General features: G+C 35.6%; 1 protein-coding gene and 1 long non-coding RNA gene across 4 annotated transcripts in view; one reads left to right on the top strand and one right to left on the bottom strand.

The window, feature by feature from the left end:
* Positions 1-8,483: 8,483 nt before the first annotated feature.
* LOC116420684 overlaps positions 8,484-21,159 on the bottom strand; it is a 96,298-nt gene continuing 83,622 nt past the window's right edge. For 2 of the 3 annotated variants that reach the window (XR_004231080.1, XR_004231079.1), the window contains exons 2-3: positions 8,871-9,081; positions 8,484-8,665 (exon numbers count right to left, since the gene is read on the bottom strand). This is a non-coding gene — a long non-coding RNA (uncharacterized LOC116420684). Of the gene's footprint in view, positions 8,666-8,870; positions 9,082-20,607; positions 20,935-21,159 lie in introns of those variants that run through there. The other variant, XR_004231078.1, reaches the window with a different exon arrangement.
* Positions 8,509-21,159, top strand: part of COLEC10 (collectin subfamily member 10) — a 55,628-nt gene continuing 42,977 nt past the window's right edge. Inside the window, exon 1 of the mRNA XM_031947139.1 lies at positions 8,509-8,677. Coding sequence (XP_031802999.1) covers positions 8,530-8,677 — 148 coding nt within the window. The 5' untranslated portion in view covers positions 8,509-8,529. The remainder of the gene's footprint in view (positions 8,678-21,159) is intronic.

The following is a 21,159-nucleotide window of genomic DNA, read 5'->3' on the forward strand; positions in this document are numbered from 1 at the left end:
ATGAAAAAAAAAATGCCAATGAAGGTGACTTACCTGTGCCAGAGCTAAAACTATATTATAAAGCAAAGATCATCAAAACCATTTGGTACTGGCTAAGAAATAGAGTAGTCAATCAGTGGAATAGTTTAGATACACAGGACAAAATAGTCAGTGACTATAGCAATCTAGTGTTTGACAAATCCAAAGACTGCAGCTTTTGGGATAAGAACTCACTATTTGACCAAAAAAATGCTGGGAAAATTAGAAAGTAGTATGACAGAAACTACTCATTGACTCATACCTAAGATGATATATCAAGATAAGGTTAAAATGGGTTCATGATTTAGATATAAAGAGTTATAGTATAAGCAAATTAGAAGAACAAAGGATAGTTTGTCTCTCAGATCTGTGGAGAAGGAAGGAATTTTTGTCCAAAGAAGAACTAGGACTCATTATTGAACACCAAATACATAATTTTGATTATATTAAAACTTTTTGTACAAAAAATAATGCAGACAAAATTGAAGGGGAGCAATAAACTGGGAAAACATTTTTACATTTACGTATTCTGATAAAGGCCTCATTTCTAAAATATATAGAGAATTGACTCTAGTCATATGAAAAAGTGCTCTAAATCACTACTGAAGAGAAATGCCAATTAAGATAACTCTGAGATACCACTACACACCTCTAAGATGGGCTAAAATGATAGCAAAAGACAATGATGAGTGTTGGAGAGGATGTGGGAAAACTGGGACGCTGATACATTGTTGGTGAAATTATGAACAGAACCAAACATTCTGGAGAGCAATATGGAACTATGCTCAAAGAGTTATCAAACTGTGCATACCCTTACAGTTCAAAGAGATCTTAAGGAGGGAAAGGTACCTGTATGTGCCAAAATGTTTGTGGCAGCCCTTTTTGTAGTGGCAAGAAACAGGAAACTGAGTGGATGCCCATCAATTGGAGAATAGCTGAATAAATTATGGTATAGGAATGTTATGGGATATTATTGTTCAGTAAGAAATGACCAGCAGGATGATTTCAGGGTGGCCTGGAGAAACCTACATGAATTGATGCTGAGTGAAATCAGCAGAACCAGGAGATCATTCATTATCCATGAATTATACATGGCAACAACAAGATTATATGATGATTAATTCTGGTGGATGTGGCTCTCTTCAACAGTGAGATAATTCAGATCAGTTCCAATGATCTTGTGATGAAGAGAGCCATCTACATCCAGAGAGAGGAGTGTAGGAACTGAGTGTGGATCATAACGTAGCATTTTCACTCTTAAAAAAAAAAATCTCAGATTCACACTTAAAAAAAAGAAGAGACCCTCTGCATCTCTGGTCTTTTCTTGTGACTGAGCAGCTCTTCTCAGACCCTCCATTTAAGTAGCATGCCCAGGCCAGACATCTCTCATTTTGCAACACTTCCTCACACTTGATATCCTTCTTTCCCCAGCCCATCTCCAATCTTTTCAGTTTCCATTTATGGGTTGTCTTATACTATTAGCATGTAAGCTTCTTTAGTAAGAGGACTCTCCTTCTACTTATTTTTTACTACATGCCACATAATATGCTTAATAAATGTTTATTGGTTGGTTGACTGATCATTGTCTAGTCATGATTCTCTAATACTATGGTGTAGATTTTCTGAACTCAAATATAAAAATGTACATTTACCAATAGATTAACTATTAACTACCAATATATTAACTATCTCTTCTAATTTTGTATCATTGAAAATTTGATAATTATGCTATTTTAATTTTATACAAGCTATTAATCTTTATTGACACCAGTAAAGGGATACCCTACCCCTTCAAAAAAAACCCATGTATCCTTGCAGTACTGAAATGTCATCATTGTTCTTCCACAGAGCCTGGCACTGTATATGATCTCCTTTATTTTTTTTTCACATCTATTAGCTTGTAGTTTTTATTCAGTAATCAATAAAAAATAATATGAGTGTGTTTCATGGCTACTTTCTGCTGCAAAAAGCCCATATCTTCAACATGAATATTTTCCTACTAATGTTATCTGACTTGGAATCATCAAATGCTGTAATTTCAGTAGACTAAAAACTGCCTATAAGCTAAAAAGCAACAAAAAGATGGGTGGGGAATATGTGAGTTGTCTCATATTACCAATTATATTTATACATGGGAAGAGGCATAGAAGAACACTGGATTTTAATTACATAAGGTCTTCCAACTGTGTTTTTTACTAGCCTGGTGACCTTGTGCAATCACTTTATTTCAGTTAATAGGCATTTATTAAGCACCTACTATATGTCATTTATCATGCTAAGCTCTGGGAATACAAATATAAGTAGAAAGACAGAAAACATTCCCCTCCCCAGTCCTGCCCCAGCTTACACCCAAAAGAAGACGACAATACCTAAAAGGTAGTTGAATAAATTGGGAGGTGCTCTCTAGGGGCATGGTAGAAAAAAAAATTAGAGTGTATCCTGGAGTAGAATGAAACATGGCTAACCTTGTTGCCTTCCTTACCTGGAGAAGAAGGAAATATTAAGGACTACTTAGTTATGTACCAGGCACTTTACTAAGTGATTTACAAAAATTATCATGTTTAATACAAGAACTCCGGAGGACAGATGCTATTATTATCTGTATTTATAGTTTAGGAAACTGAGGCACACAGAAATAAGGTTAGGTGCTTTGCCCAAGGTAAAGTAAATGTCAGAGAGCAAATCTAATCTAATGTCAGAGACCAATGCTCTCTTGCCTAAGCTAGTAAATGTCAGAGAGCAAATCTAAAATCACGTTTTCTAATATTCTAAGCCTAATATTCTATCAACTGTATCACTTAGCTTTCTCTGGTTAGTTGGTTGTTTTTCTTCAATCTCAAAGAAGACTGAAATGACATCATTATGTTGGGGTCAAGTTACAGGACATCCAACAGTGGCTGAAGAGACCAATATGATCTCAAAAGTCTCTATCTCAGATTGAACACAAATAGTCCATATGAACATTTGGAAAGGAGATGTCTATAAATCCGCTTATCTCACATTTCCTTTGACCAAATGGTAAAAATGGTATGGGCCATATCTTTTAACTCACATAAAAGTTGGATTTGAATGAGGCAGTTGCACAAAGTATTCAGTCTCACTCACTCTTCTAGAGTCATCAAAGTTCAGTGGCAGGACAAAAGTCAAGACAACTGTTGGTGGTCCAGGCTGCAATGGATGATCTTGGTGTCTTCAATGTCTAATCTCTAAACCTTTCACAGGCTCTGCTTCAGTTGCCTTCATGACCATTAAAAGAAATTGATTTGAGACTCCTTGGTTATCCTAAATCTCATTTCATCTGTCCACTGAAATGTTTTTGCTAGGCCATTGTTGTTGCATATGCAACAGCTTTTTGAAGCCACAGGTCAGAGTTGGGTGAATCAGAAGGACACCAAAGGTGGTTAAGTAGTGATACAAGGGATTAGGTAACCCTCACAGGAGAGGCTAATCCTCCTGAACACCCCTATAACTCAGCTTCTCCTTTTTTTCCTGAGGCAATTGGGGTTAAGTGACTTGCCCAGGGTCACACAGCTAGGAAGTGTTAAGTGTCTGAAACCACATTTGAACTCAGGTCCTCCTGACTTCAGGGCTGGTGGTCTATTCACTGAGCCACCTAGCTGCTGCCTTAGCTTTTTCTAGACATCCCAGAAGAAGGAGACACTGCCAGAGCAGAAGGAATTTCTAGTGTGTGAATTGTAGCCCTGGAATGAGGTTTTAGAATGAAAAGCTAGGGCATGGTGAGGTTTCAGAGAAAGTCTTGAATGCAACCTGGAAAGTACTAAGATACAATTGGCTTGAGTTCCCTGGAGGTTTTGGGGGGAGTCCTTCAATCAAGATGATTGGCTACAAAGGAAGAGGGTATTTTTAGTTTATGCATTTCAGGACTGCAGTGAGTCTTCTCTATTTACTCATTTATGAAATAAGGAAGTTAGGCTAGATGATCTCAAGTATTTCAGGAAACAGAAGTGAGAATGAGGCAATAGATGGATAGCTAACCCTATATCTATGCCACTATGCAGAGATAATAAAAACTCAAGAGAAGGCTTCCACAATATTGGGTACAATACATATGAGACAGTATTGTTTGTTGTTGTTGTTGTTCATCCTTCATTGTCAAAGAGAAGCATGACATGCAAGTGATTTAGATTTAAGTGAGGCAGGATTCTGCAAAGTCACCAGTCTCACTTTTTCCTCCAGAATCATCTGGGTCTAGGATAAGATATAGATCAGGATGACTGGAGATGACCCCAGAAGAAGTGGAAGACCTTGGCCTTTTTAAACTAAGATCTTTCCCCAGTTACAGTTTGACTTGAAATGTTACTCTTTGAGTCAGGAAAACCTTGGTTTAAAATTGGTCTTTGAAAATGACTAGCAATATGACCACAGGTATTACATCACTTCTCAGAGTCTTTTTCTCCCTCTGTACCAAGAAGAGACCATTCTAGATTGCTCCTGAGGTCACTCCTACCTCTAAACCATGATTCTGTGATCTTACACAGAACGTTGATAAAAATGATATTGGTAAGAATGTTACAGGTTGAAAAAAGTATGGCTGTTTCTGCATTTGTATCTTTAACACCTAATGCAGTTTCCTGTCCTCAAAAACCTTAAGATCTAGTGAAAAAAACTGGCCTCTACTCTCTGTCTGGATATCTAGCCCTGTGTCTTGCTATGATTTTATGTTTCTTGAAATATGTAATAGGACCACCTGCAAGCCCCTTTAATTCAACATAGAGGAACTGCTTAGATATAATGCAATAACTCATCCTCTCCACATGTATCGCCTGGTGGTGCTATGACCCAGCAAGCATTGCAAATGGAACAAAGATTTTCTAATAGAATCAGATACAGGTAGCCATTGGATCATTGATAAAATAAAGTGAATCCAATATCTCCTTATTCCTGCAAGTAATGCATCTCTCAAAGCAATCTCAAACTGCATTAGCTTTTCTGTCTATTACTTCACCTTGCTGACTTTTGTGGAGTCTGCAGTCCATTATTAAAACTTCCAGATCTTTTTCTTTTTTGATAAATAGTATTCATTTTTTCAATTACTTGTAAAAATTGTTTTCAACATTCATTTTTATAAGATTTGGGTTCTAATATTTTCTCCCTTCCTCCCCTCACTTCTTTCTAATACAGCAAGCAATCTGATATAGACTGTGTATGTGCAATCAAGTTAAACATATTTCCACATTAGTCATGTTGTGAAAGAAGAAACAGAACAATAAGGGAAAACTACAAAAATAAAAAACAAGCCAAAAAAATTCATCCCAATGAAAATAGTATGCTTCAATATGCATTCAGACCCTATTATTCTTTCCCTAGATAGGAACAGCATTTACCATCATGAGTCTTTTGGAATTGTCTTGAATCAGTGTATTGCTTAGAACAGCTAAGTCCTATCATAGTTGATTATCATACAATGTTGCCCCAGCTATTTTTTCAAACAAACTGCTGTATTATCACATAAGTGTCCTATCAAAATTGTAAAGTTGATTTTTGTTTTAAATTAAGATTAATACTTAGATTGTGTTTAAAGTGTTATTTTTTGTTTTGTAAATCAAAAGTGGTAAGAGGACATAGCAAAAAAATTATATAAGACAAAGAGGTCTAGATAGCTTATGCTCTGTCTACATCACTGAAGAGAAATCCCATGCAAATAACATCACAGATATGTTTCAGTATTTGAGTAACATTTTAAATTCAACCTTATCAAATTTGATCATGTTATATTACTCTCTGTGATCTTTCCTATCAAGTTCTGTATCGATCTTGACCCTCTCACCCCTTATATTAACTATTTCTACAAGCTTTATGCCATCAGCAAAGTTGATGAGGGTGTCACCATTTTTTCAATCTTATGAAAATATCAGGAGTTGATACCCAAAAAATTGCCCTTCATGAATTCAATTCACATGATCCAAAAGAACCATAGACTTTGGTACTGACAGATTCAATTGCTAAGACATTGTCAGTGATATTTCAGAGCTTGACTAAAAGGGGAGAGGTACCAGGAGACCACAGAAGGGCAAATGTTATCCTGATTTTCATAAAAAGAATAGTATCTGCAAACAATAGACTAGATACTTTGTCTTGCATTCCTGGGAAAATCTTAGAATAGATCATTAAAGACTTGGTTAGTGAGCATCTAGCAAAGGAACATATGATGACTAAGGGTCAATATAACTTCATTAAAGATAGATCATAGTGCACTAGAAGTTCCTTTTTTTTTTGATAGAGTAATTAAAATGACAATCAGTGGATTTGTGTAAATGTAGTATGCATGGATTCTAGCAAAGTATTTGCTAAGATTTCTATTTGAAAATATGACCATTACATAGGTTCAAAACAGGTTGAATGATCAGACACAAATAAGTCAATAATGGTTCAGTGTCAACTTGGAAGGAAGTCTCTCATGAAGTACTTCCCAGATTAGGTGATTGACCTTGGGATTTTCAGCATTTTTATCAATGATTTGAATAAATTCATGGCATCTGAAGATGGAACAAATCTTTGAGGCAGAGAACACACCAAAGGACAGAAATGGAATCCAAAAAGATTTTGATGGACTAGAGCATTGGGCTTCACTTAATAAGATGAATTTCAAGAGTGACACATGTAATATCATAATGGTGGGCTTAAGAAAACCAGCTTCACAGAACTAGGAGATCATTGTACACAGTAACAAAAAGATTATGTGATGATCAACTGTAATGAACTTGACTTCCCAACAATGCAGTAATTTGAGACAATTCCAATAGGCTTGGGATGAAAAATGCCAATCATATCCAGAGAGAGAACTATGGAGACTTAATATCTATCAAACCATAGTATTTTCATCTTTTTTGTTGGTTTGCTTTCTTTCTCATGTTTTCCCCCTTTTGGTATTATTTTTCTTGCACAACATGATAAATATGAATATATGTTTAAAAGGATTGTGCATATTTAATCTATATTAGGTTGCTTGCTGTCTTGGGAAGGGGGAGGCCAGGGAAGGAGGGAGAAAAATTTAGAACATGATGTTTTACAGAAATGGATGTTGAAAACTCTTTTACATGTGTTTAGAAAAATAAAATACTATTAAAAATTACCATAAAAAAAAACAAAAAAAAACCCAGCTTCACAACTATCTTTGGTACTAATTTTACATTAATGCAATATCCATGAACTTCTTCTATTCTGGTCTTAATTAAAACAAGTTGGTCTCCTAACAAAAGTCTGAAACAAATGTCATCTTCAAATAGGAAAGAGATTAAGGAATTATTAGTTTTGTGTGATTGTAACTATGACTGGATCTTGAGCATCTCTCTGACCATCCCCAGACTTTCTGCATCTAGCCTTGGGAATATATCTCAAGTTTCTTGGGAAAGTCCAGGGCTACTCAAAAATACCTCCAAAATCTCTTTTAGTTAAAAATGGAATAGTTTTAAGATCATGTATTTCCCAAGATATACTACTCCATTTTCTAACTAAGAGATTTTGGAGGTATTTTTAAGTAGCCTTGGACTTCACTGAATAAGCTCTTTAGTGTTCTGGGACAATTAGCATAATGCCATTTTCAAAAATGTGTAAAGCTAAATTTCCTTAGTAAGGACAAAGATCATGAGTAAGATTTCATCATTTAAAAGGACCTCCATTTGGATTCAGCATAGCACATCTTCCATGTGAATGGCAATTGGAAAGAAAAATGAATTTGGAGCCAAATGATATGGGTTCAAATCCCAGGTCTGTCATTTATTCCCTGTGTGACCTTGAAGAAATATTTCAATTTTCTAAGTCTGTTTCCTCATCCATAAAATAAGGGGGTAGGTCCAGATGGTATTTAAGTTTGCTTCTAATTCTATGATATTTGTCCAGAGCCTTCATTTTTAGATGCCCAAGGTCACAAAGCTGGATGCGAAACAGAGCTGAGACTAGAACCCAGGATTCCAGTCCCCCAGCCCAGTGCCAAGATGTCTCATGGAATAAAGTTAACAATGAGCAATAGCAACATCAGTGGGCAAATACATCATGACTGGTGGTTAAAGTAAACAAATTCTGTGTTCTCTCATGAAGAGACTCTCAGCAATGACACATCCATAAACTATTTTAAAAGATACAAGTCCGTTTGCTTAAACATAAACAAGATAATATAACTGCTAGAATAACCTTTCACACTCATATGTTGGTATCTGAGATCTCAGTGCCTAACAGACAGTGAAACCAGGGCCTAAATTTCCTGAAACGTTTCTTTTGACCAGGGCTATTATCTAATAGTTTTGAGATAGATTACAATAAACAGTTGTCACTTTAAAACAAACAGTCTGGACAATGTATGATCTCTGTGGAAAACTTAGAAAGTAAACAATCCAGGATAACCCAGTTTTTTTTTGCTTCTTTTTTGCTTAAGTCCCTTGAGAATGCGAGCTCCAAATACTTCATTTTATTCCCGAAAGCAGAAGGTTTTATTTTTAAAATAAAGCTGTTTGTTTGGAACATCTGAACACTGTTTCTTGAGGGACCACAGAGATGAATGACTTGAGAACTCGACTGGGAAGGCATACTCTCATCCTCCTCCTGCTGTTTCTTTTCCAAATTCAGAGTCTCTGTCTCAACGTTGACAGCCGCCCTCCTCCTGATGTCTGCTCCACACACACGCTTTTACCTGGACCAAAAGGTGAGGAGAGAAAAAGAAAAAAAAAATCAGTAAATGCAGAAAGAGTCCTGAGGCCCTCCCTCCTTTACCCCAACCAATGTAATGCCTCTCTTTCCTGTCTTTCCCCAAGCCCCTTCTTCCCTTCTGCTTTGGGAAACCATAGTTCATGTTGTTTTCTTTATGCAAGTCATTTAATGCTAGGCAGGTAGTTTACCTTCTTCACTTATCTCAGTAGAAGCCAAGGCAGGAAGAAAGTTAAACTTCCTTAGTAAGGACATTTTCCTTCTTGATTGCCCTCTTTTTCACTTCCACTTCCATCTCATCTTTCTGGTAGGCTGGGAACCCTTTCTGAGAGTTCTGGGCTGAGAAGAGCAATGGATGGAAGTTGGGACTTCTCTCCAGGGGCTGCTCCCACTCACCCAAAGCTGAACAAAAGAATTAAGTGAAAGCCTCTTAAATTGGAAATTAAATCTTTCATATTTTCTGTAGATCATTGTATTTGAGCACAAAGGCTTCTGGGCTCTAATTAATTTGTGGATTGGGTGAGTGTTTGCTATAGTAATAGTTATTTGTTTATTTTTGTTTCTAGGTTGGAAGGTTATTAGGGAATGAGTATAATTCCCTATTTTGAAGACCATTTAGAGGACTAAATTCCTAAAAGCAAAGACAGAGCAAATTCTCCCACTCCCACCCCAATTTCCAATAGAAACAAGGTACAGCTGTGCCTTGAGCAACTGGTTGACAAGTGGGTGTTTTCCCAGTGCTGGCTCATATTCTTTTGTTCTAGAAGTGGTCACTGCAGTGCAGAGCCCAGCTCCCTGCTTAAGAATTCATGCTGTTTCCCTTGGCTCTATAGGGTGGAAGAAATTGCAGCTGTTTTAAATTTTAAATGGGGAAAAAGGGATTTTTTTTATCAGAAATACATCTCCTCATGCTTGTCAGATATTTAAATGTGTGTTGCTTAAATTGCAGTTTTTTTTTAATCAGTGAATTAATTTCCTCCTCAGATTGCAATCCAAGTTTTAACCTTTGATACCATAGAATAAATGCATAGAGACACAATGAGACCTCAGGGCTGCTGAGGAGTTTGTTTGGTGAATAAATGAATAATAGGAGAGTAACTGTTCACTAAAGAAAGTTTGGACTAGAAACTGAAGATCCATTTGAAACTCTTGCTAGGTTGCCTATAGGAATTACCAAAATGTATTTTAAATGGAGGCTCAGAAGGTATTTTTCCCAGGTTTCCATATGGACCTGAATCAGTTTAGAAAGAGCATTGAGAAATGGGATCACTCTGCTCAGAAAAATAATGGGAGGACAGGACCTTTGAAATGGGAAGAAGAGGAAAAAAATAAAGGACTTCAGTCTGATTCAAAGTTATTATTTTTTTGTTTTATAGATTTCTTTTTTAATTTTGTGGGGGGGGGGAGAAAGGGGCAGACAGACCTGTAATTTATTTCAGGTATTTAAAAACTTCCTATGTGGAAATTCTCTTCACCAATGATATATGATTTATTCCTCTTTACCCATTTAAAATTTAAAATAGAATTGCCTAGAAAAAGAGGCTAAGTAACATTGATTATAGTAATACAGTCCCTATTTGCCAGATCTAAGATTTGGACCTAGGTCTTTTGGATTCTTTATAGGTGTGTATATGTGTGTCTGCATATGTAAAATTATTCTTTATAGACTGCTATTAATCAAATCTTTCTCTGCATATAGTGACTTTCTTCATTATGTCCTTTTTTGTGTGTATTTATAATAGAATGACTTATTCACTTCTAAGACTAGTATTAATCTTCAATTTCCTTTATCTGCTCCCTTGCAAAATAAAAATACCTTGTTTGTAAATTACATCTTGCTTTTTTGGCCCTTAGCACAATCTTATTATGGTATTTTAAGCTCACAAAATAAGTAGGTCATAACTGTTTTCTGAAGGAGAAACTTAGAGGGTTTAAATAAATTAACCCAGTTTCAATTGATCAATGATGAACAGAAGCAGCTACACCCAAAGAAAGAACACTGGTAAATGAATGTAAACTGTTTGCATTTTTGTTTTTCTTCCCGGGTTATTTATACCTTCTGAATCTAATTCTTCCTGTGCAACAAGAGAACTGTTCGGTTCTGCACAAATACATTGTATCTAGCATATACTGCAACCTATTTAACATGTATAGGACTGCTTGTCATCTAGGGGAGGGGATGGAGGGAGAGAGGGGAAAAATCGGAACAGAAGTGAGGGCAAGGGATGATGTTGCAAAAAATTACCCTGGCATGGGTTCTGTCAATAAAGTTATTATAAAATTAATTAATTAATTAACCCAAAGTATCTAGGACTTTTTTCTCATAATCTCTTTATCCTACTCCTACACCCCATTACATGAGTGTATATGGGTGTACATATGAGCTTCTTCAGGATAAAGACTGTTTTTGTTTTTGGTTTTTTAAGTTCCCAAGTGATTAACACAAAGCTTAGCAGGGGGCCTCACACTACAGGCCCGCGGGCCAGATGCAGCAGCTGAGGACATTTATCCCCCTCACCCGGGCCATGAAGTCTTTATTTAAGGGCCCACAAAACAAAGTTTTTGTTTTTACTATAGTCCAGCCCTCCAACAGTCTGAGAGACAGTGAACTGGCCTCCTATTTAAAAAGTTTGAGGACCCCTGCTAGACCATAGAAAGCAATTAATAAATGCTTATTGACTGATAGGTGACTAAATCATTGGTAGACCAGTAAATATAACTCATATTTTCCCATGCCTATCCTTGGCTGATTTTTTTTTTTGTCAACGTGCAGATTATTATTATTATAAAGAAAAAAAAATAGCCTTAAGAGAACCTGCTTTGAAATTACTTCAGTAAGACACTAATTTATCTTTGTGGTAAGTGAATCTTTAACACCAAATTCTGTTCCTGTCATGTTGTGATCTTGGGCTAGAATGTATGGATATATGTTTAATAAGTAGCTCTCTAATAAGAATACTTTAGTGTTATGTAAATATGTAAAAGATATTTACTTGTTGAGCAACATTTAACCTGCTTTAGAGAATTTCTAATCCATAATCTTATTGAATTATTAAACATTTTTGTCAACCTTCCTAAATACCAATAATGATATTCTATTCCCTACCTCTAATTTTCAATATTACAATTCTATAGCTGTTTGATAAATAACCTAAATATATATTTATATACAAAAATATTATATATATTTAGTATGCTACTTTTGACATACTTCTAAATTTAATCTGAATTAACATTTTCTCCATTACTTTCTTAGATTTAGATAATCAACAAAGCAAAAAAACTAATCTCAGATTTGTAGAATTGGTCAGTTTTTGAGGTATAAATACCCACCGTGAAAGATGTAACAATTGACTCTTTTTTTTTTTTTTAATTTAATAGCCTTTTATTTACAGGATATATGCATGGGTAACTTTACAGCATTAACAATTGCCAAACCTCTTGTTCCAATTTTTCACCTCTTACCCCCCCACCCCCTCCCCTAGATGGCAGGATGACCAGTAGATGTTAACTATATTAAAATATAAATTAGATACACAATAAGTATACATGACCAAAACGTTATTTTGCTGTACAAAAAGAATCAGACTCTGAAATAAACAATTGACTCTTAAAAGCCTGTATAAACTGACAATATTATATCTGGCTTGGTCCATTTACTTCATTTCTCAGATGAACATTTTCTGTACTACCTATAGTGTATGTATTTTTTTCAGAAGACAAAAGTGTGGTTGGAACAGAGTATTGAGGGGAGAGAACAACATTTCATCACTGTTTTATGACCCTACCATGCTTAACTGAAAAGAAAGAAGGGGAATTACTAGGGATTATAGACACCAGGGACTCACAAATGTAGGAACAGCTCTTTTCCCTGAGATTCCAGCATTTCTGCAGGGAAATGAGCAAACAGTGAGTTTGGGAAGCATATCTCTCCCTATAAAGATTTAGTGACTTGATTTTAGTTCGCGTATTTTCTTCCTGTGCTGGGGGCAGTCAATGATTCTTACTTTGGACAGAAATAGAAGATCCATTTTCACTCCCTGAGCTAATTAGAAATAAGGTAAATGTGATTTTGGAAAGAGCTCCTAGTAAATATTGGCATCTGAAAATATAGTCCATGGGCTTGGGAGTACATGAAGAATATATGCTGCTGCTGCCAAGTCTTTTGCATGTTCACAATCAAAGTGCAAATGACCCAGCTTCAGATCTGACCTTGGCTATTTACTACCTTACATAGATCATTTAATTTTTCTGGCACTTATCTGTAAAACAGAGTGTTAATGGAGGGTGCTAGACTGGAGGGTACCTAAGGTTTCTTCTAGTTCTACAGTTATGATTCCAAGGTAGCACAATGTCTATCACATAGTAGGTTTGATACTTAATAAATGTTTATTGATTGATGTGCTAATGTTATGTGGACCAGGGGAATCAGACCCTGAAATTTTCTTTTCTTCTACCCTCATCTACCTCTCCAAAGAAAAATGTTGAGATCATTTTTATTTTTTAAGTAAAAAGAAAGGTTGGGAGTTATATTTTAATGTTGAAACAACAGTCAATTCTAAAATATATATAAAAAAAACTTTTGTGATTGTATTCTGGGCTTTGAGGAGACAATTTATTTGGAAAAAAATAGCCATTCCTCAGAAACCTACACCAGCATCTTTGTACTCTCTCCTTCCCAGAACCATAGGCCTGCTTAGGCTAGATCATAAACTTCAGAGTACAGGGCAAGGACAAATGACAGTGATTTTCCCAGAGAAAGCCTTCATTCTGTACTCAGGTTGTAGCCATGTTTCTGACCAGAGGACAGCACTTTGGTGTTGTGATGGATGAAGTTGTGAGCATATCCTGCGATAGTGGGGATTAACATCTATTAATAGAGAGGTAGTGAGGATTATTAACATCCAGCAGCACAGTATTGGGGAAAAAAAGGACACAGACAGGCATGGTGCCATATACTTGTAATCCATATTACAAGGGAGGCTTGAGGATGGTCTATTATAAGATACAGAGGGCTAAATAAATAAGGTGTCTGCATTATAGAGCACCAATATGGTAATCACATAGAAAAGAAAACTACTAGGCTATTTAAGAAGAGGAGAACCAGCTCATATTGTAAATAGACTAGCTCGAAAGTCACATAATAATCAGTATTGGGATCAGGGCTAGGATTAGACCTAGGAGAAATGAAAATACAGTTAGATGAAGGAGGAGGAAGAGAGAAGAAAAGGTAAAGGAGAAGGACCAAAAGGAGAAAAAAAAAAAAACGAGTAGGGGGTGGAATATGAAAATGACAACATTGATGATAATAATGAAAAAGGTGAAAGAGGAGGAAGAGAAGAGAGAAAAGAGAGAGGGGAAGGAGAGAGAGGAGGGATAAGAAAGAAAAAGAGGACAAGGACAAAGAGAAAGAGGAGAAGGAAGAGGAGGAGGGGAAAGAGGAAAAGGAGGAGGAAGAGAAGGAAAAGGAGGAGGAGGAAGAAAAAGAAGAGGAGGGAGGAGGAGGAGGTACATCAGTAACCATTTAGTCCAACTCATATATGAAAGGAATCCCTCCTATAACACACCCAACAGTTGTTCAGGGTCTACTTGAAAGGCCTTCAAGAAAATCAGAATTTACCATCTCCAGGATAGAGCCCAAGATTCTAGTTAACTTGTTCATTTTATATTTGAATTTGAACTTTGATTGTAAACTTTTATTTAACTTGCTTGGAGGGTTTTTAATTCATACTCTAACCAAATGACTAAACATTTTTTCCTTCTCTTCTAAACATCAATAATGATATCCTCGTTACCTTGTTATTTTCTCTCTCTAATTTCCAATATGACATTTCTATAGCTGTTTGATAAGCAACCTAAATGTCTTTTAGCTTCAAGCAATTGCTTAATACAGTTTTTTTTCTGACATTAAAAATAACTCCCTCTTACTATATTGCTAATTGTCTGTCACATTTATCAGTAGCTTTCAGTTTGGCTCTACCACATACTGTGCAACCCTGAGCAAGTCATTTAACTTCAAAAAAATTAGGAATATAGATTTAAGAGCTAAAAGGAACTTTCAGAATCATCTAGTCCAAGTCTTTCATTTTACAGATGGGAGAACCAAGGCTTAGAGAGATTACATGATTTACCAAAAATCACCCAGATGATGAATAGCAGAATTAGGTATTTGAATCCAAGTCCTCCGAGTTCAGATCCAACACTCTCTGTTTGAGTCTTGGTTCTCCCATATTTAAAATAAGGATAAAAATCCACCCATCTCACAGGAGTGCTGTAAGGAAAATAGATTGTAGATCAATATGGTTCCTAATTACATACCTTACAACCATTTTGGGAAACATTCAGCTAAATAAAATGGTACCAAATTGTTTGTTCCTTCCTCTGGTATTGTAGAGTGGGAAGAAGACCAAAAGCACTTGGGGCCATTTTTTTTTTTTTGCTTCAATATTTGATTTCCCCCAATTATATGTAAAGCATTTTTTTACATTTGTTTTTTGAAATTTTGTGCTCCAGATTCTCTCCCTTCCTCCCCACCCTCCCACCCATTTCGATCCATTTTTATAGGGTTTAGAGGCGCTATTCATAAAATTGTAGGATTTAGATTAGAAATGGAAGGAAACTTAAAGGTCGTATGGTCTAAACCCTCATTATATAGATGAAAAAACACCAAGAGATTAGGTCACTTGTTCAGGTGGCAAGTAGCAGAGATGGAATGTATTCTAGGACCTCTGATTCAAACTCCAATCTTCGTCCCACTGAACCATCTATTATTCGTAATACAAAGAAAATTCTTATCCTCTACCATCTAAGGCCTCCCAAAGAGTACACTCATGAGAAACTTACGTCTGTGCCATTAGGACTTGTATATTTGAGTTCTCTATTGCTTTATCTTTGTTTCATTGCGTGCACCAGTCTGAAGCTACTCACTCCCTGCTTAGTGGGAGAAATGAAGCCTTTTTTCCCCTGAGTGTTTTATTTACAAACAATTGGTATGTAAGTCTGACCTCTAGTGGTAATAGCTGAAACGACACAACTGCTTATACACACAGGTAAAATAACATGTTATCACCTCTAATTCTCAATTTTCCCCTTCATGGTTTTGAAATATTATACGTTGTCATGAGAAATTAAATGGGGATTTGGGGGATTTTTGAAAAAGTGGCAGATGACACACATTTTACAATAAGGTACTATAAACATCCTATAAAAGAAAAAAACAATTAGATTTCTTTTCTACCTACATAGGGAGGCCAAAAATTTTACACAATTTTCCATATTGTGGAGACACTGCAACCTTAGTTCCCATTTTGTGCAAGGGATAACTATGGCTGGCACAAATAAGGTTTGGGGCTCAAAAATACTCATTGGCTATTAGAATTAATGACACTGTATTGTGTCCCACGTTCTCCTTTTGTTCTTAGAAGCTATAGTATGAAGCTGTCCTTGAGTAACATGAATGGATGATTTATAATCTTCACTCTCTATTTCTTTGATTCTGACTCTACTTTTATCTGCTTGTGTCTCTTGTGTTTGTCCCTCCTTAACTCTTGGTCTCTGTGTCTACCTCTGAATGCTGTCTCTGTCTCTCTGCCACATTGTCTCTTCTCCCTATCTCTCTGTCTCTGTCTTTCTGTCTGTCCCAATTTCTCTCTCTCTCTCTTTCTCTCTCTCTTTCTCTCTCCTCTCTTTCTCCTCTCTCTTCTCTCTCTCTCTTTCTTCTCTCTCTCTCTTCTCTCTCTCTGTCTGTCTCTTTCTCTCTCCTCTCTCTCTCTCTCTCTCTCTCTCTCTCTCTCTTTTTCCTGTTTCTGTCTCTCTGTCTGTCTTTCGTCTCTCTGTCTCTGTTTCTTTCTCTGAATCTTTTTTTCTCTGTTTCTCCCCCCTTCACTTCATTACTTTGCCCATAGAAGTTTTATCCTGCTGTATTTTTACGATTTAGTTCAGTTTGCTCCTCCTTAGTAATCTGTCCCTCAACTCCCAGGAGCTTCCTCATTGGTGCTCATCTTAGTGTTGATCTTCATTTGATTTCATCAGCAAAGTGCTGAGTATGTTAAATTTTAGTGCTGATCATTGCTCCAAATACTGATGTCACCTAAGAGTTCTATATCTTCTTTTCAACTTCTCTACTTGTGAATAGCTTATTTAGATATTATAACAGCATAATGCAGGAAAGGGGATGAGAATCTAGGTTTGTATTCAAAGCTTATGTTTAAGTCTTATCACTACTTATTAGCCATGTAACTTTGGGTATAATTATTTAAAGAGTGTTATTCTCAATATACTTATCTGAAAAATGTCAATATTGTTGCTGAATCTCTGGCTTATATAACATATGGCAATAAGTAACTCACATTAAATATAAGATTATTAACCATCGTAGCTTGTTGAGGTGAGGGTCAAACAAATTAAACAATCCTCTCTCTACTTTTTTCATCCATCTCTTTTGTTCAGTTCCCGTCACTGTGTTTAGAATGGTTTCCAGTCCCTCCCTCTGCACCCATCTCTGCCTATACAGGATTTTTTTTCCATGAAACTTTTTTCAAGAGTCATCCTGCTCCCAGGTTTATGATGCTTGACCATGTTCAGTGAGTATCTGGAATTGTATTTGTTTCTGGAAACCATATTTTAGGAAGGCCATAAATATGCTGAGAGTACATCCAGAAAAGAAGAAATGGTAAAATGACTTAGAACACATTTCATGTGAGAGCTAATTGGAGAAACTGAGGAAGAAGAGATTCTTGTTTTATTTTCATTTGGGGGAACAATTAGTTTATAGAAGCACAAATGAAGAGCTGATAGAGACTCATAAAGGCTATATTATCTCATCCAGCTCCCTCATTTTTGATAAGGAAACTAATTCCTAAAGAAGTCAAGTGATCTGCTCAAACTCACTCAGATAACAAATATCTGGTGGAGAATGTAAACTAAAGTGTTATAATTCCAAATCCAGAACCCATTTCACTTTTTTATTCTGTGTTTTCATAAATATGTGAAGGATTGCATATGAAAGAAGGATCAGATATGTTCTTACAGATTATAATTCAGAGCAATATATAGCTATTGCAGGGATGCAGTTTTTATTTTAATTTAAGATTAATCCTTGTTTTGTGGCAGCTAGGTGGCACTATGGATAGAGTGCTGGGTCTCAAATCAAAAAGATTCATCTTTCTGGATATAAATCTGGCCTCAAACATTTACTTGCTGTGTGCCCCTGGGCCAATCACTTAATCTTATTTGCCTTAGTTTCTGATTTGTGAAAGGAGATAAAGAAGGAAATGGGAAAAACCACTCTCGTACCTTTTCCAAGAAAACCAGAAATAGGGTCACAAAGAATTAGATACAACTAAAGTGACTAAACCATAATAAATCCAATTTAGAGGCTCCCACCTAACATGGAGGACTTGGACTTTCAAAATCTGGACTTTCTATAACTCATTGAATCTACCTAAGTAGAAATTGGGAAACTCAATGCCTTGCTTCCCACTAAAGATGATCCTTAGTTTACCTTATGAGCACTAAGACTCACAAGGCTTAAAATATGAAACAGTTTTATTTTTTCATTAACGGATACAGGAAAGAAAGACTCTTATCTTAAGCTCCAGAGAGTCAAGACACAGGGTTAAGCCAAATAGAGTCAAGAAATAGCCTTAAACTGAATAAGTTATAATATATGAATATTATGAAATATTATTGTTCTATAAGAAATGATCAGTAAGATAATTTCAGAGAGGCTTGGAAAGACATAAATGAATTAATGATAAGTGAAATGAGAAGAACTAGGAGATCATTTTACATGGCAACAGCAAGATTATACTATCATCAATTCTGATAGACATTGATCTTTTCAGCAATGAGATGATTCAGGCCAATTCCAATGATTTTGTGATGAAGAGAGCCATCTATACTCAAAGAGAAAACTGTGGAAATTAAAGGTGGATCACAACATAGCATTTTCATTCTTTTTGTTGTTTACTTGCATTTTATTTTCTTTCTCATTTTTTCCCATTTTGATCTGATTTTTCTTGTGCAGCAAGATAATTATATAAATATGTATGCATATATAGGATTTAACATATATTTTAACATATTTAATATATATTGGATTACTTGCCATCTAGGGGAGGGGTGGGAGGAAGGAGAAGAAATTTGGAACACAAGGTATTGCAAGGGTCAGTGTTGAAAAATTGTCCATGCATGTGTTTTGAAAATAAAAAGCTCTAATAAAAAATAATTAAAAAGAAAGAAATAGCCTTACATCTCCCAGAGACCTGCACCATCTCAAGGATATCTAGTACTACCTTGAATGGAGCTCTGACAAGGGGAGACTTGAGTTTATTCCTCTGTCATGGCATTGAGGCACTTAATGACTCAGAGACTACTTGTATCATATTGGTATTTCAATTAGAACTCTTCTTTGTCCATGGCCTTTCCTAGTTCTGTTATGAGACTCTACTGAGATAAGAGATACTTTGCAAACCTTATAGTGCAATGTATATGACTATTATTATTATTATTCTTCTAATATAATCAGTTCTTCAATTTGGTGAAGACTTTATTCTCTGAGCCTTATACTGCACATCTGCTGGGCCTAAGCAATATTTATTGAACAATATAGGGAAGTATTAGTAAATGTACTATTGAGGATGAAGGGATGCAAAATAATTTCACTCTTTCACCATAATGCTAAATCCAAAGGTTGATGCATTGCAGCCACTGTTTCTCCTTTGTCATAGCAAGTCTTATAACTTTTTATGTCCAGATTTGAACTTTGATAGAGCTCATGATTCATATTGGTCTTGACAGTTAATACAAGCAAATATAATATAGTCCTGTCACCACTTCTGTGAAAATATTGGATCTCTCTGTTTCTTTCTCTACATATACTCCTTGGGGATTTTCATCAGCAACATTCAATTCAGCAAACATTTATTACATGCTTATGATATATAAGGCACTGTTCTGGGTATGAATGAATGAATGAAAAACATAAATTAAGAAGTGCTAAACAGTGTACTAAGAAGACTCAGCTGTTAACACTCTGATAGCGTTACCAGAAAGTAATTGGTAGCCTAATTTATATTACAATAAATGAAAACAATTTTGCTACTGAGCAAAACAGAGAGTTTGAATAGGAATAATTTGAAAACACTAAAAAGTAGGTGGACCCATATTGTAGAAGGTTTTGAATAACCTGGGAACCTACTGAAGGGGAAAGGGAGGGAATAAACATTCGTATAGCACTTAGCACAGGCCAAGCATTGAGCTAAATAATTTACAAATATTATCTTATTTGATCTTTACATTAATCCTTTGAGGTGGGTGCTATTACTATTTCTAATTTCCAATTTGTGGTTGAGGAAACTGGGACAAATCAAAGTTAGGTGATTTGTTCAGGATCATATAGATATGTGCAGATATATGTACATATCTGTATGATCCTGGGCAAATATATATATATATATATATATATATATATATATATATATATATATCTGAAGGAAGAATTAAACTTAGGTTACATTTATTCTAGTCCAGCATTCTATTCTCTATGCTACCTAGATAAGGTATTACTGTTGATTTTTGAAGTGATATATTCAGATCTTGTATTTTGGGGACATGAGAAAAGAAAATAGATGTAATAGACCAATGATAAGGCTATTGCAAAGATGAGGCAAGAGGGGATAAAGTTAAAGGCTAGCATGTGATTGGAGAAAGGGGGATGGATTTGGGAGATGTTATATGGAATTGATACCTGACCATTGGATAGTGAGATGGGAAATAATGAAGAAGGAAGAGTTAAGGATGACTTCAAAGTTGCAAACTTGAATGACTAGAAGAATGGTGGTACTTTCAACAGAATTACTCAAGGTTGGAGAAAGGATGGGTTGGGAGTAGGGGAAAAATAGGGAGGATAAAAGTGTAACGTATTACATTTTGGATATGTTGAGCTTGAGGTATTTCCATGACATCCAGGTGCAGATATCTAGCAAGCAGTTGGTACATTAGCTGATTTTTCATCGATATTTCATCAAAATAATGCAGATCTCTTTTCAGTAGTTTCTGAATATAAACATCAGTATATTTTTAATTTGTTTAATAAAGGAATTTCTACTTAATGCTACCACATTTAAATACCTTAAAGTATTTGCAAAATGAAAAGAAAGTTTCTAACAATTGCCTATTACAATAAGGTTTTCTTCCAAATCACAAAACAGCAATTACCAAATAATGATAAAAACAAATTTAACTTGTCTTTTTAAAATTCAATTTCCCATATGCAGTGAAATTAAAAAGGAATACAGGCAGTTCCCAGTTTAAAAATAGATTATATTCCAAAGGGTCATACTAAGTTGGTTGTCTTGAACTCTCAATGAATTTTCTCACAGAAGCAATCACCAACATTTGGGAGGAACAATATGAGAAGAAGAAAAAAAGATTCTTCAGTCCCCTTTCCCCCCAATATACCACACACACACACACACA

This window comes from Sarcophilus harrisii, chromosome 1 (genome assembly GCF_902635505.1).
Source record: "Sarcophilus harrisii chromosome 1, mSarHar1.11, whole genome shotgun sequence".
In the NCBI taxonomy this organism is placed as follows: domain Eukaryota; kingdom Metazoa; phylum Chordata; class Mammalia; order Dasyuromorphia; family Dasyuridae; genus Sarcophilus; species Sarcophilus harrisii.